The sequence below is a fragment of the Tupaia chinensis genome, unplaced genomic scaffold (assembly GCF_000334495.1).
Source record: "Tupaia chinensis unplaced genomic scaffold, TupChi_1.0 Scaffold000377_2, whole genome shotgun sequence".
Classification (NCBI taxonomy): Eukaryota; Metazoa; Chordata; class Mammalia; order Scandentia; family Tupaiidae; genus Tupaia; species Tupaia belangeri.
The window spans coordinates 2,481,324-2,497,821 of NW_006159876.1; the positions used below are offsets into that span (position 1 = coordinate 2,481,324).

Below are 16,498 nucleotides of genomic sequence, written 5' to 3' on the forward strand. Positions count from 1 at the left end.
CAGCTCCAGCCAGGCCCACTGGCACACAGCCCCAGCCCACACAGAGCAAGGCCTCGGGCCCCAGCCATCCTCCCCAGCACACGCCACCCGCCATGCTCCCCAAAAGGGCCCCACAAACCAGGCCACCTGTGCCCCTCCGGGCCCCCAATGCCCTTCTTCACCACCAACCTCTCATTTCTCAAGGAAAGCTGGTTTAGGTGTTTCCCCCAAATGTGGGGGTCCCTATGGTCAGCTCCTAATTACAGGGCGTGTGAGCTCCAACCAGGGCTCCCTGCCTCCTTCCTAGCTGCATCCACTGCTCAGGGAGAGGCCTGGGAACCACTGGCCATGGCCACTCCCCGTTTGTGAGATCCACCCCCACCAGGGCTCACTAACCCAGTTCATTTCTCCCCCACTTTGGACCCTACGTCACCCCTCTCCCAGAGTGAGGGTGGGAGAAAGAGGACGGATACCACGCCCTTGCTCAGACCAGGGATGGAGGACCAGGCGGGAGGAGGACGCAGTAGAGACGTCCAGTTAAATCGTGCCCGATGGACACTGGCAACGCCGTCGTGGTCAGCTTTCGCTCACACAGGTCCCAAGAACACCAGGGACTAAAATGCTGGCGATCTGCCCATCCCAGGGGTGGGAGGAAAAGAGGAAACCCAAAAGGAGGGGAAACCAGGAAGTCCTCCCGCATGCCTCCCCCTCCCACCTGTCCCCTCGGACAAAGTTCAACGCAACAGCAAGGGGAGGAGGGAAAATGCCAACCTGAGAATTCCCCCGGAGCCGTGATGAGGGAGTTGGTGGCCTCCGTTTCAGTGTAAGACAATGTGGAATCGGACAGATCTGGGGAGGAAAGAGACAGACTTAGCGGCCACGGAGCCTCGCGCTCTCCTTTCTCCCTCCTGTATCTGCGGGTGTGCACGTGTGTGCTGGCAAAGCGCAGCGGGTCTCCCACCACCCTCCGAGGTCACTCTGTCACCCCGTCCTGGGGTCACCTGAGCCTAGCCAAGCCAGTCCTGGGACTCTTCTAGAACACACTGACATGTAATGGCTATGTCGCTGAACTCCCATGTAGCCGACAGTGGTTCGAGTCCCGGACCCGGTGGCTTAAACTCACACCGGGTGCGTGTGCATGCATGCCCAAGATCCCAAGAAGAGAATGGAGGATAAGGGATTGCGGCTTGGCCATCCCCCCTGGGGGGTGATTTCTCGCTTTCTGTCTCTCTGTCTCTCTCTGTCTCTCTGGCAAGTGCACGCGCCCTATAGCAAAAGCCTCTCCAGAAAAGAAAGAAAGACAATGCTGCCGGCAGTGACCCTGGCACCCGAGCAGGTTACAATCCCTGTGACCACAGAAAGTCCGAGTTCGGGGAACCGGGGACCGAGCAAGTAGCAACTTGGAGCCTGCTCGGGTAAGGTTCAATTAAGCCGCGGAACAATTCAGACTTGCTGTACTTAATTACAACCATTAAAATTCCTGAAGCTGTTCCTTCTTGCTTCCTTCCTTCCTTCCCTTCCTTCCTTCCTCCTGCTGGAGCTGGGGAGACTTTGTTTTAACAAGTCACCAGCCATCCTCGCTGGGTCCCGCTTACACCCCTCTAATTAAGGGCTCAAGCATTTTCTCCCAGATTAACTTTTTTCTCCCTCTCCCCTCCCCCTCTCCTTAACATCCAAACCTGCTCACAGAGCAATTTCAATGCCTGGACTGTTTTTTTTTTTTTTTCCAGGCATTTTTTTAAAGTAGTTTTAAGGACTTCATTTGTTTTCCCCGTCTACGGGGCAGCTGGATGGGAAAGGGCAATTCTTTTGCACGGAGTCGCTAGCTTGACAGGCTGATGCGTTTCGGGACAGGCAGACTTGGGAAATTTTTCCTGGGCCTGGGCCTCTGCTACCAGCAATAGGGTGTTGCCCCCCGTTAAGGGACAGGCCTGCCCCAGAGTTGGGACGCCTGTTCTAGGAGGCCTGCTACGCTTTCATCGTCTGGCTCGGTTGGCCCCACCTGGCCCCAGCAAAGCCACTCCGGGCGGGGATTCCTGGGACAGAACTGGAAGCCTGGCTGGCTAGAATTCCACTCGATCCTGAAGGAATTTTTCCCTTTTACCACATGGCTTGGGGAGCGGGAAGATGAAACATTAACCAATTTGGCCTTTTCTTTCCCCCACTTGCCAGATGCTGACTGGGTGTTCTGGGTTTTATTTTGTTTTTTGGTCTCATGTGATCACAGAGGCTTAGAAGTGAACTGACTTTTTGTTGATGAAAAAGCAACAATGCAAGGAAAAGAAAATAATAGCAAAAAATAAACTCGGACTATTTATCAGGCCATGAAAAAGTTATCTGTTGTTAAAATGCATTAGGAAGAAAATGAGGACACATGGAAAAGTCTTTAAAAACACACACACACACACACAAACAAAACTTCAATGCCTAAGTGGAAACTTTACTTAAAGGAGCTTTGCTTTTAAGATCAAATGTTCCCAAGTGCTCAGTGCCCTGAGGGTGGCTGCCCCTCCTAAGTGAAGCAGCAAGTCACAGGCCAACTCCTTGTTCCGAGTGACCCATGTGGAGCCTCACAGCCTCGTGAAGCTTCCAGGAGACTGGGCGACAGGAGGCAGGGGCAACAGGCACTGTCCACTTTTTGCCTGGCCCAGCTAGGAAGCCCCCATGGCGCCCTGCCAAACCCTCACTGCTAGTGTTTGTAGTGAGGCTCTTAAAGTCCAGTGGCTGATGCAGAAAAAGGACAGTCCCATCCTGTCCGCTCAAGCCCCGGGAACCCCCATCTGGAAGTTGGAGGCTCAGGTTTGAGCTGCAATTCCATTACTTTTTTAGCAATATCAGGGGTCACCAGCTTTGTATGTAAAGGGCCAGAAATCAAATACAAGGGGACTTCAAAAAGTTAGTGGAGGGAGATAGCTCCAAGGCCTGGTGGCTAAGGCAACTGGATCCCACATGGCCAACTGTACAGTTCAAATCTCAGTGCTAGCAGCTTGAGAAACATGGCGAGTATGTGTGCATAAGTGCCCAAAATCCCAACAAGAGGGAGAAATGGAGGGAAGGGATTGCAGCGTGACCATGCCCCATAGTGGGGGGGACGTCTCCCCCCCATTTTCCAACAAAACAAATTTTTTTGAGGTAAGTGGAAAATGAAATTCAAGTATGAGTTTATTTTAGTGCAAAGAAATAGAAATCCACGCATGGTTTTGTCAGAATATGCATTTTCCACCAACTTCTTCGAGACCCCCTTGTGCTCCCAGGTTGGTGAAGCAGACCCTCCCCACTGGAACTTGCCCCCCTACCCACGCAGCGTGGAGGCACCACGCACAGAAGGGAAACAGACGTGCTGGCCACGCTCCAGGAGGACCTCACTTCCGGACACGGAAATGTGAATTTCACATAATTTTCATTCGTCATGCAATAGTCTACTTTTTTTTTTGGAGAGGTTTTTGCTACGGGGCACGTGCACTTGCCAGAGAGAGACAAAGAGACAGAAAGCGAGAAATCACCCCCCGCGGGGATGGTCACACCGCAATCCCTTCTCCTCCATTCTCCTCTCGGGATCCTGGGCATGCAGTACACGTGCCCAGCGTGAGTTTTAAGCCACCGGGTCCGGGACTCGAACCGCGGTCGACTACATGGGAGTCCAGCGACATAGTCATTACTCTAACTGCTGGTTCCCAATAGTCTACTTTTGACTTTTTTCCTAAATTTTTTTTTTGCCATAGGGTGCATGCCTTTGCCAGAGAGAGAAATAGGGAAAGTGAGAAATCACCACCCCCACCCCAGGGGTGATGGCCATGCCACAGTCACTTCCTGTCTCCTCTTGGGATTTTGGGCACACATGCTCACATGCCTGATGTGGGTTTCAGTGCCACAGGTCCAAGACTCAAACCCATGAAGTTGGTCATGTGGGATCCAGCATCTTCACAATTACGCCACCTGCTGACCCTTGACTTTTTCCATGTTTTTCCTTTTTTTTTTTTTTTTTTTTGGCTATAGGGCAGGTGAGCTTGCCAGAGAGATGGGGAAAGTGAGAAATCACCCCCGAAAGGGGGCAGTCACAGCGCAATCCCTTCCCCCCCATTCTCCTCTCAGGATTTTGGGCACGCGCGCGCGCGCACACACACACGCACGCATGCATGCAGGCACCCAGCGTATTTTTCAAGCTGCCAGCTCGCTCCAGGACTCAAACCATGCAGCTGGCCATGTGGCATTCAGTTGTCTTAACCACCATGCTACTGTCCGCCCGACTGTTGTTTTTAACTATTTAAAAAATAAAACCATTCTTAGCTCGCAGGCTATAAAAACAGGTGGGCTCAGCTATACAACCACTGGCAAGTGTCACTTCCTCTTTCTGGGCCTCGGCTGTCCCATCTGTAGATTAATGGGGACACCTGTTGGTTTCCAAATGGTGGCTCTCCATGGCGGGGAGGACCCTGCCTCGTAGCCTTGCCGCTGACTGCCTGACAAGCCTGGGGCAGCGATCCCTGCCGTGCGGACTGCAGTGTCCATCTCCTAAGAACTTCTGAGTTCGTTTTGTCCTTCCTTCTGCCTGCTGGACCAGTCACTTCTAAGTGACTGCTAGCGCGACTCTGCTGACTTTGGAAACGCTGAGACAGGCCGCGAGGGAGGCCGGGGACCCGTGGGGTTTGGGCTGCAGCCCCGCGGTTTCTCTCCCAGCCTGACTCCACATCTCTGAGGTGACACAGTCCCACCAGATGACCTCTCCAGGTCCCCAAGAACTAAATACAGTTCTCCGTCCACTAGCCCAACTTCCAGGACAAACAATGGCAAAGCCACTTGGGCTTGGGCTTCGCCATTGTCCCTCATGGGGCAGCCTCTGCCCCCCTGGCCTGAGAAGTCAAAGTCAAACTCCTGGAGGGACCTGATGGGCATTTATGATTTCGAGGGGCTGGGGAGGCAGGCTGGAAGGAAACTGGGGTGCATGCCTGAGAGGTTACAACACCGAAAAGTGACCCCCCTGATAGTGCTGCCACACGCTGAGAGGGGAGGCCGTTACCAAAACAAAACAACCCACTTGCTGCGGTGGCTCAGTGGAGGTTTCCGCAGCCATCACACCGTCTGACTCGCGAAGCTCGGGGCCCATGGGAACCGGATCGTTTGGGCCACAAAATGTTCTCTGGGCACTGGCCCCCACCAGGACTCTAGACACTATCAGCTCTCTGGCTCAAACCCTGGGCTCCGAGTCCCCACTGGATAGACATCCACTGGAGGAAACAGGCTGGGGAGGAGCACCCCTACTTCTTTTCTTTTTTTGGAGAGGTTTGTGCTGTAGGGCGCGTGCGCTCACCAGAAAGACAGACAGAGAGAGACAAAGAGACAGAAAGCGAGAAATCACCCCCCCAGAGGGGATGGCCATACCGCAATCCCTTCTCCTCCATTCTCCTCTCGGGATTTTGGGCACACACGCACACACACCTGGCATAAGGTTAAGCCACCAGGTCTGGGACTTGAACCATGGTCAACTACATGGGAGCCCAGTGACATAGCCATTACGCCAACTGCTGGTCCCAAGCACTCCCACTTCTATAACCACATGCATCTACACCACCCCAGAACAGGAGCTGCTGCCCATGCCCCACGGTCAAGGAAAGCAAGTTCTGCCTCTGCGAGGGGCTTGTCCAAAATGACATTACCACCTGGGGACAGTGCCTGCCAGAGGCTGATGTACCAATACACGTTCCCCCTGACGTTCCAGCTGTCATCGCTGACCAGGTGGACGTCTGGGCTTCCAAAGGGGGAACGTAAAGCTCCTCTGGACGAAGCCCTCCCGCCCGACCTCTGTCACACCACTCCACACACACACTGCAGGAGAGCCGTGGTCGGGAGGGAGGAACACGGGACACCAGCCCAGCGCCAATGAGATGTCTGAGCGAAGCCGTTCATCTCCGACAGGGCCTGTTTAAAGGTCACAGAGAGGTTAATGATGACCTAGGAATGTCGAGATCTAAAGAGCCTGCTGCAGAGGCTGGGTGTGCTGTGGCCGACTGTGGGAGTGTTTGCAAAACTTCGCCCCCTTTCAAACCACCAGCCGGCTTGCGCCCCGCCCCTGCAGCCCTCCAGTGGGACGGGGTGAACACCTCCCCGAGCATGAGCGCAGGACGGAGGGCACACTTACCCAGTGGCTTGTACTCGTCGTGAGGAGACAGCCGAGAGTAGGGAGGTGGCGGTGATTCTGGAAGACAGGAGACAGGATGTCACTGCTGGGGTCGGGGGTTCAGACTGGGGGTCTCAGATAACGAGCCCAGCCCCATGCCCTCCCTTCCTCCCACCACCTCTGCTGCCCAGACGCACTGGGACAGCGACGGCCACAGACGTGGGTTCAGTCCCCACTCTGCCACCCTGGGCTGTGTGACCTCAGCAAATGACCTCACCTCTCTGAGCCAGCTCACTCCATTCTAAAACAAGGATATTTGTATTGACTTCTTAGGTTTCCCAGGAGGGGAAAAGAAGAATGTATGTAAAATGCTTAGAATACCTCTTGGCATTGCAGACAAGTATCTCCATAAACAGTAACTATTATTATTTCATCAAGACGAATGCAGGTGGGGGGTCAGAACTGGGGCTGCCAGGTAAAACACAGGAGGCTCAGTTAAATTTGAATTTTGGATAAACGTGGCATAATTTGGGGGTGTGAGTATATCCTTTCCAATATTTTGGGATATACTTACACTAAAATAACATGTATTGTTTATCTGAAATTCAAATTTAACTGGACAACCTGTATTTCATTTGCTAAATCTGGCAACCCAGTCAGAGCTGAGCATGAAGGCAGAAGCCCAGACACTGATGCTCATTTCCAAACGAGCCGCAACGGAACCAACATCCTTTTTTTGACTTTTTTTGTTTTGTTTTTTATTATTTGTTTTTTGCTATACAGTGTGTGCGCTCGCCAGAAAGAGAGAGACAGAGAGATAGAAAGCAAGAAATCACCCCTCCCACCCACCCAAGTGGGATGGCCATGCCGCAATCCCTTCTCCATTCTCCTCTCAGGATCTTGGGCACACTTACATCAGCATGAGTTTTAAGTCGCTACATCCAGGACTCGAACTGCAGTCAACTACATAAGAGTCCCGCAACATAACCATTACGCCATCTGCTGGCCCACAGCCGCCTCCTTTTTAAAGGGCAGACACGAACACAAGCTCTTTCTACAGGTTTCCAGCTTAGGCGCTGTGATTCCTTATTGTCTACAGTATTTTTCCTTGAGTTTCCTTTCATTTGCCTAAAATACTTCTCCTTAAAAACATATACTTTGCTTCAGAAGAATTCCTCTGCCTCTTGCTTTACGGGAAGTTACAATTTGCTAAACTAAGTAACAATTTGCATGAATGAAATGACCCTTCATTTTCTGTAAATGAAACTAAACATCATCAAATCGCAAACTAAAACAAACTCTCAGTGGTAATAAAGCGGTAATAACTATTATTAGGCGGGTATCAGTAATGACACAAGGGGTAATAAGTGTTTTTCGCAATGATAATAAGGCACAATTAGTTGTAGGAGCATTTGTTTTGCTCCGTGCACCCAGAGAGGCTCCCTTGGCCTCTTCCCCACCCTGGCCTCTCTGGCCAGAAGTTACTTCAACAAAGGGAAGGCTCTGAGGTCTAGAACCAGGTCATCTTGTCAACAGGAGTTAGAGAGAAGGAAAGACAGCGACTGGTGGAGAAGCCACCAGGAAAGGGACAACCATTTGCTCAACGCCTGCCTGCGTCCTGCTCCTACCAGGCACTTTCATTTTTATTTATTTATTTTCTAATTACCAGAGGGCCCATGCACTGGCGAGAGAGAGAGAGAGAGAGAGAGAGCGTGAGCATGCGAGAAAGCACCCCCAGTTGGGCCTGGTCACGCCACAATCACATCTCCATTGTTCCTTTAAGGGTTTGGGGCATGCACCCGCATGTGCCTGGCATGTTTTCCAAGCCAGTGGGTTTTGAAAAATGGTTGGTCATGGGACCAGCAGTTAGCGTAATGGCTATGTCACTGGACTCCCACGTAGTCGATCGCAGTTCACGTCCCGGACCCGGTGGCTTAAAACTCACGCCAGGCGTGTGTACGTGCGTGCCCAAGATCCCGAGAGGAGAATGGAGGAGAAGGGACTGCAGCGTGGCTATCCCCCCTGGGGGGTGATTTCTCGCTTTCTGTCTCTCTGTGTCTCTCTCTCCATGTGTCTGGCAAGCGCACGTGCCCTATGGCAAAAAACCTCTCCAAAAAAAAAAAAAAGAGGTTGGTCATGGAAGATCCAGTTCCCTTAAGCACTAGGCCACAGGGCCAACTCCACACCAGGCACGTTCAATGTTATTTATTGTATTTTACTCTTTCTGATCTCAGCTACAGATAGGGGAAGCATGCTCATCAGCCACCTATTTTATTTCATCTTTTCTCAAAAATAAAAAAAGGTGGCAGGGCCAACAGGTAGCACGGTGGTTAAGGTGCCGGACTCCCACGTGGTCAACCATAGTTTAAGTTCCAGACCCAGCAGCTTGGAAGTTATGTCAGGTGCCTGTGTGCGTGCCCAAAATCCCAAAAGGAGAATGGGAGAGAAGGGATTGCGGAGTGGCCATCCCCACTGGGGTGGGGGGGAGTGATTTCTCACTCTCCCTCTCACTGTCTCTCAGGCAAGTACATGCATTCTATGGGGGGGAGGGGGGCTAAAAATGTTTTAAAAAAATTCAAAACATGATGACATTAACCTCATTTTAAGACAAGAAAACTCGGGCCAGCAAGTGGCGTGGTGGTTAAGGGCACTGGACTTCCATGTGGTTGACTGCGGTTTGAGTCCCAGACCTGGCGGCTTGCTTTCTCACTTTCCCTCTCTCTTTCTCACTCTGTCCCTCTCTGATCAAGTTAAAATAAATAAATAAAGTTAAATAAAATTATTCTTTAAAAAAAAAAAAAGACAAGAAAACTGACCCAGACCTAACTCCGCACTACTCCTCGATGAGACAGGGAATCAAGCAGAGCTCCCTCATCCCCCGAGACCAGCCCACCACCTGCTCAGAAAGACTTGTGAACAGATGCCGGTGATGAGGAGCCCGGCCAAGGTGTGGGACAGTGGACCTCGGGAGCCAAGGGCAGCTCTGCGGTCAACCTCAAACAAAACTCAAAGCGACTGTTTGCCTTCAGGAGGAGCCACCTTAGCCATGGAGTCCCAGGTCCAGGAGGGACTAGAAACCAGACTTGATTAAGGCCCACCTGCCAGAACAAGCAGCTTGACGCAGAAGGACCAGAACTCGGGCTAGAAAATCGAGACTGGCCAGCCACCACAAAGGAAGACAGAGGCCTGGGGAGTGGGGTGGCTCTGGCAGGCACTGGCTATGAGGCCAGACCCAAAGCCAAGTCTCTGATCCCAGCCTCATGGCTTCTCCATCCTCCCCCAGGAACTCACCAGAAACCCTGCAATTCCTGTATGAGAGTTATTCTTGCAAAACTCTGACTGGTGAGGCCCGGGCCACACATGGCACAGAGCCCTGGATGTGTGACCCTAGATCTGCCCCCAAAGGTGAGACCTGGCAGCTATGGGCCGTGGCACTGGTCACTGTAAACATCCCAGCATCCCTTACCAGGGGCCCAAAAGGTGGGAGCCAGACAGGCTCATGAAGTCCCCCTGCAGGGCCACCTGGGCCTTGAGCTGTGACACCCACTCCCTATGACCACACCTGAGTTGGGGAGTCGAATGTCATTAGTGAGGCATAAAGATGATCTAGACCCTGAGACGTCAGGCAGGACAGCTCAGAAGGGATGCTCAGCTCTCAGGAGGAGTCTTACCAGGCCCGTGTGCCCCAGGAAAGTGGCCTGCACGCATCTGTTTAACTACAGAGAGCAGGAGCTGTCACTAGGTTCCATTCCTGCCAAGCCAGCCAGCAGAGGCTTATAGACACCAGCCCACAGTACAAGGCTTCAGGATACTGGAGACCACAGGGTCGACCAAGGTGACGGGCTAGCCAGATAAAGGACCCGCCTAAGGCCACACCCGGAGGGAGCAGATACCCTGCCAAGGTGGGGGCAGACAGGTGGAAATCAGTATCAGGTAACCCTTCTCTTTCTTTGAGAGATTTCTGCTATAGAGTGCATGCGCTCACTGAAGAGACAGAGAGACAGAGAGACGGAAAGTGAGAAATCACCCCCCAGAAGGGATGGCCATCCCTTCTCCTCTGTTCTCCTCTCGAGATTTTTGGGAACACACGCACACATGCCTGGCATTGAGTTTCAAGCCGCAAAATCTGGGATTCAAACCGTAGTCGACTACATGGGAATCCAACAACATAACTGCTATGCTACCTGCTGGTCCCTAGGTAATCCTTTCTTTAAAATGGTGCTTTCCTGGGCCAGAAGGCGGCATGGAGACTAACATGGCTCATTCACGGCTTGTGTCCCTTGAAAGTCACACCAGGCACCTGAACGTGTGCACCCAAAATCCCAAGAGGAGAATAAGAGAGGAGATTGGAGTGTGGCAGCGCGCATGCACACGTGCACACACACACACACACACAGGTTATTTCTCACTTTCTGTCTCTCATTGTCTGTCTCTGGCAAGGGCACATGCCCTATAGCCAAAAAAAAAAAGGGGGGGTGCGCTTTCTTACTTTCTCTCTTTCTCCCTCACTGAGGACCAATACCAGGTAACCCTTTCTTTAAAATGGTGCTTTCTCTTGGGACTAGCAGTTGGCATAATGGCTATGTCGCTGGATTCCCGTGTAGTCGACCACGGTTTGAGTCCCAGACAAGGTAGCTTAAACTCACTCCAGGACCGTGTGCATGCGTGTCCAAGATCCCGAGAGGAGAATGGAGGGGATGGTATTGCAGTACGGCCATCCCCCCTGGGGGGTGATTTCTCGCTTTCTATCTCTCTATCTCTCTCTTGTCTTTCTGGTGAGCGCACACGCCCTATAGCAAAAACCTCTCCCAAAAAAAGAAAAAAAAAACATGGTGCTTTCTCACATTCTCTGTCTCTCTCACCAGTGAGCGTACATACCCTATAGCAAAAAAAAAAAATAAAAGCAATATAATTCACATACCATAAGGCTTACGCATTACAAGTACACAAATGCTAGAAACATATTCTGAGAACATCACCACAGTCTAATTACGGGATATCACCACAAAAAGAAACCCTATCCCATAGTAGTCTCTTCCTATCCCCTAACCCTCAGTCCCTAGGCAATCACTAATCTACCCTCTGTCTCCATGGACTGCCTATTCTGGCCATGTCCTAAAAACGGAATCACACAATATTTGTCTTTTTGTGACTGGCTTCTTTCCCTTAGCTTAAGGTTCATTCATGTAATACACGTGAGTCCTTTTTTTCCTTTTATTGCTGTATAATATTCCACTGAATGGATGTGCCACATGCTGAATAATATTCCACCGAATGGATGTACCACATTTTGTTTGTCTATTCATTAGCTAATGGACACTTGGGTTATTTCTGTTTTTTGGCTGTTATGAAAAATGTGTTATGAACAATACCAAGTAGCCCTACCTGCCACTGCTACTCCACTACCCTCAGAGCTGGGAGAACGGGACTCAGGACATCAACTTGGGTGGGCAAGGTGGGCCCTCAGGTGAGACACTTGGTGGGTGAGACGGAAGATCAGAAGAGAAACTGTAAGATGCTGCCGGGCCCTCTGTCCACACTCCTCTTAGACGTCATCTTAGTGCTTGTTTATTTTAAAGTAATAATTTACATGCTCTAGGTTTTATTATTTAATTTTACTTATCATTTTCTTTTTTATATTTATAGAGATATTTTATAATGCCTCTTTTTTAAAATAATTATTTAATTTATTATTGTTATTTTCCAGTTTGATCAGAGCGACAGAGAAAGAGAGAGAGGAAAAATGAGAAAGCCAGCCGCTAGGTCCAGGACTAGGTCAGCCATTTGGGGGTCCAGAGCCTTTTTCTTTTTTTGGAGAGGTTTTCACTACAGGGCGCGTGCGCTCCCCGGACAGACAGAGAGAGACATAGAGACAGAAAGCGAGAAACCATCCCCCAGGGGGGATGGCCACACCGCAATCCCTTCTCCTCCATTCTCCTCTCGGGATCTTGGGCACGCACACGCACCCGGCGTGAGTTTTAAGCCACTGGGTCAGGGACGCGAACCACAGTCAACTACGTGGGAGTCCAGCGACATAGCCATTACACTAACTGCTGGTTCCCTGGAGTCCAGAGTCTTTAACCACCATGCCACCTGCTGGCCCCTCTTTTATTTATTTATTTATTTTTTTAAATTTGTGATAGGTCATGTGCTCTCACCAAAGAGAAACAGAGAGAAGGAAAGTGAGAAAGCAAGCTGCCAGGTGAGGTTTTGTTTTATTTTTGTTTTTAAATAAGAGGGAGATTTTTTGCTATAGAGCACTTATGCTCTCAGTAGAGACAGAAAGCAAGAAATCACCCCCTCCCCCCCCCGGGGGGTGATGGCCACACCACAATCCCTTCTCCTCCATTCTCCTCCTGGGATTTTGGGCGCACAAGTACCTGGCATGAGTTTCAAGCTTCCAGGTCCAGGACTCAAACCACGGTGGACCATGTGCGAGTCCACTGCCTTAATAACACTATGCCACCCACTATTCCCCCGCCCCCGGCCAGGTAAGCTTTAAAGGGAGAACTTCTCTAGCCCTGCTGGCCCCTCTGACAGGCGTGGAGATGGTAGAGAGAGAAAAAGAAAGACATCAGAAACTCCAAACCCTCAGACATCCAGCCAGAGCATCAACTTCAGGAATCTCCTCCAACTTCCTTCAGAAGCAAGAGCAGTCAGCCAGGGGCCAAGTGCAGAGGAGGCAGCTCAGCCCAGACCTGCCCCGGGGGGGAGCCCCCAGGGGGCACTTAGCCGTTTGGGATCTAGACCTACATTCTCAAGCCAGAAGAGTTCACAGCCTCTCCCGGTGCTGGGCGAAGTTTCAGCGTGGGACATTACCTTCCACCCCAAGCTCTGCAGGCCAGCATCTTGCTCAGAAAAGAAATCCAGACCCGTCCCTGGACCTCTGAGACACCCCCTCCCAAGGGGTAACAATGCATGGGATGGAGGCCTCCCAGGCACCCAACCCAACCCCCAGAACCTGAAGGCTCAACCCCAAGCCTCAGGATGGGAGGAGCAGAAAAGGAGCTCCTGGCACTTTAAGGCCGGCTGAGCCTAATTGCCCAGATTCCCCCGGCAGCCAGATAAACAGCTCGGCCGGCTGGCGCCAGCAAGAGGCAAACTGCACATTATCACCCCTTCCTCACCTCCAGGAGAAGGAGGAGCAGACAGGCAGGCTGAGCAGGCAGGGTGGGGGCTTGGAAGCCCAACTTGAAATTGATCTTATTTCAAAGGGATAATGCCAGGCCAAATAAAAGGCCAACTTTCTAGCCCATTCTCATTCCTGTAGACCTGGCCTGGGAACCCTGTGTTTTCCTAGGCGGTCTCCTCCAGTCATTTAGAAGTTCTTGCTCTCTCTCTCTTTCTCTCTTGCCCTGTCTCTCCTTCTCGGGTGCAATTTGGATAATAGTAATTTACTGAATATAATTATAGAAAAAAAAAAAAGTGGTGAAGCAAAGAGCAGGAGATTTATTCCAAAGTTAATGGATACTTTCAGGAGAAAGGAGCTCTATAAACACAGGTTAGAGCTGTGATTAAAGTATTTCTCCACATTTCCGTCCACATAGGCACCCTCCACGCTCAGCGAACTAGTTTTCCTGGGATAGAAAGACATGCGAGGGAGGGAGGGCACAGCCTGACTCCCCGGGCAGGGAGGCCAGGAGGCTTCCAGGCAGAGCCAGGGCAGAGCCTGGCAGAGGGCGAGTCCTCCGTGAAGGACCCCAGCTGCTGAGACTTGAGCATGGGCGAGAGGGCAGAGGAGGGGAGGGAGGCAGGCCTGTGTAGCATGGAATCTGCCAGTCAGACCCTGGGGTTTCTATCCAACCCCCTACTTCACAGATGGGCAGAGGCCCAGAGAGGGGAACCTTGCCCCAAGGCCCCACAGCAAATTGATGGACTGAGCAGCACTGGCTCTGTAAAGCACGGGCCATACTGTCCAGGGAGGAGGCTCCTGTCACTGGATCCCTGCTACAGTGGGGTGGGGTCACTCAGGTGACCAATGCCAGACTAGTGTCCCGCCGTCCCTCCATGCAGGGTGTTCAGTGTACTTTACTCTCTAGCTGGGTGTCTGCTGTGTGTGGCTGTCTGTCTCCTGCCCCGGGCCCCAGCCCTCTTCCCAGAGCCCTGCAAGGAGCGGTCTCCTTATCAGGACGCGCACGGCTGAGCTCCAGCTATGCGCCCGCCCAACTACAGGAGCCAGGCTGGCGGCCGGGCAGTGGGGGTGGGGTGGGCAGAAAGGGATGCCCCTAGTTCTCATTCCCGGCTGGACCATCAGGCCTCCCCAATGCCCCCAAGATGGCTGAATGGGGCCCCCTAGGCTACCAGCTAGCAAAGAGGCAGGGGAATAGACTCAGGGTACGACGGCCCCTGACAGCGCCTCCTACTGGGGGGATGAAGGGAGTCAAATCCCAATATTTGGTCCAGAATTGGTTGGGAGATTTGTCCTTAGACCCACCCACTGTCTAGTAGAGAGACTGAAAGAGGAGGGGCCTCATCTTGGCAGAGGCTAGGGCAAAGTCACTCCACTGCAGCTTGCCAGGTCTCCCTCAATGGTACCACACTAACCAACACCCAGGCCAGGTCCTGGTCAAGGAGCAGCAGTGGGAGTGGGTCCTGTCTACAGCTTCCAGATGTTTCACTTCTGCCCTTCCTGCCCACCCACCTGCGCTGGCCTAGCCCTGGCTCTGGCCGGCCCCTCTCCCTGTCTGCCCCATCCTCCAAGGCCTGGCCCCAAGTGAGAGCAGTGGAGTTCCCAGAGGTGATCCCATTACACTCACCCCAGTCATCTGGTTCAGACCCACAGCCCTGCCCGCTCGCTTCTTCCTCCTCACCCCTGTAGGATTATGTGTCTTGAGGGCATAGATCCTACTCATGTTTCCACCCTGCCAACCACGGCACCCAGCAAGGTGCCTATGACAGACACACAGTCAATGCTCAGCGCACATCGGCTGGCACAACATGCCAGAGAGAGCACATCTTTCCGGGCCTTCTGGAAGAGTGGAGTGGGCCCCACCACACAATTCCCACTGGGGGGGGAAAGGACAAAGCACTTCGCAACCAGGGACCCCATCCCAGGGATAGAAGACAGGCAGCAGAGGGGAGAAAGCCACCTCTAGGGGAAGCTTCCGAGAGAAGGAAAGGAGTGCAGAGAAAAACCCTGTGGGACACAAGTCGGGGGTGCCCCAAAGCCCCAAGATGGGGCCAGGGTGACCATGCAGAGGGCCCCTCCTACCCCACCAATGTCCTATTCAAGAGCTACCACTGAGTAGAAAGGTCCTTCCCCCAAGCCCCCAGCCAGCCCCATGCACGTGAGCAAGACACCTGGGACAAATCCATAACCCTGTGCCCACCTTCCCTCCACACTGAGTTAAGAGACGATCCAGGCCCCATGTGCCTCAAGCGGGGTACTGACTCTAGGGAGTCAGACTGGAAAACTAGAGTCCTCTCAGGCCAGAGAGCCTGCACCTCTCTGCCAGTCCCAGCCCTGCAGCGCTCAGATGCTACCTCCAGGCTAAAATGGGTGGGTGTCTGCTGTGTGCGCAGGCTGGAGCAGAGGAGCTGCAAGCTCCTGGCTTGTCAGGGACCTCCGGGTCCTCACCTCTGCTCCAGAAACCAGGGCCTGCTGGGGAAGCAAGGCTTGGGTGAGGTATAGGCAGGAAATCCCAGGAGAACAGGGTAAGGGTGCTGTTCTCTGAGGTCCTCAAAGATCTGGCTTCCTGGCCTAATCACAGAGGCCTCCAGGACCCTCAACCCCACAGGAAAGCTGCACATGCCAACTGGCAATTGCCAGGGATGTGGGGAATGCTGGGGACAAGGGGTGGTCTCTGTTCTGAGAGTGGGGTTACCCCGCAAAAGCTTTGCTCCAAAGTACGTACAGAACTAAGTAGGACCCTAACCACTTGTCACTCTAGCCATGTGTCTACACCCAACTTCACAACCTGTTACTGCTTGGATAGAAAGCAGTACAGCCCGAATATGGGCTTAGACGCCCGGGCACAGACCGGGTACCTTCCAGAACTGAGGTGGAGGGGAAAAGGCACCCATTTCTTCGGGCCCTGCTTGTCCTCCCCTGCTGACCCTCTCTCTCCGAAGCTGCTCAGAGAAAACTCCAACGTGCACCCTTTTTAAGTTTTGGTGGAGCCTGAAAACGAGGCTGCCATTTGACGTGTGTGCTCGGCACCCACTCCCCTCCGCTGCGGCGAGACGCCTCCCCCGGGGGCTCCCACGCTCCAGGGGCCCGGGGCAGCACCAGCAGGCGCGCCCTCCCTGGGTGTGACGGACACAGAAAGAAGGCCAGGCAAGAGGGCAGGAGGGGACCCCGGGGTCCCCGCCCCGCGCGGCGCGCTCACCTGGCCCGCAGAGCCGGCTGAAGTGGTAGGGGTTGCAGCACACGGTGGGGCCATCAGCGGCGGCGGTGAAACTGTG

At 52.8% G+C, this 16,498-nt stretch overlaps 1 protein-coding gene across 1 annotated transcript in view; it reads right to left on the reverse strand.

Annotated features, from left to right (window-relative positions):
- The window catches only part of SMAD6 (SMAD family member 6), a gene marked incomplete at its 5' end in the record, with an annotated part of 83,471 nt that extends 66,973 nt beyond the window's left edge, over window positions 1–16,498 (reverse strand). The window contains 3 exon segments of the mRNA XM_014589753.2: window positions 751–828; window positions 6,116–6,172; window positions 16,423–16,498. Coding sequence (XP_014445239.1) covers window positions 751–828; window positions 6,116–6,172; window positions 16,423–16,498 — 211 coding nt within the window.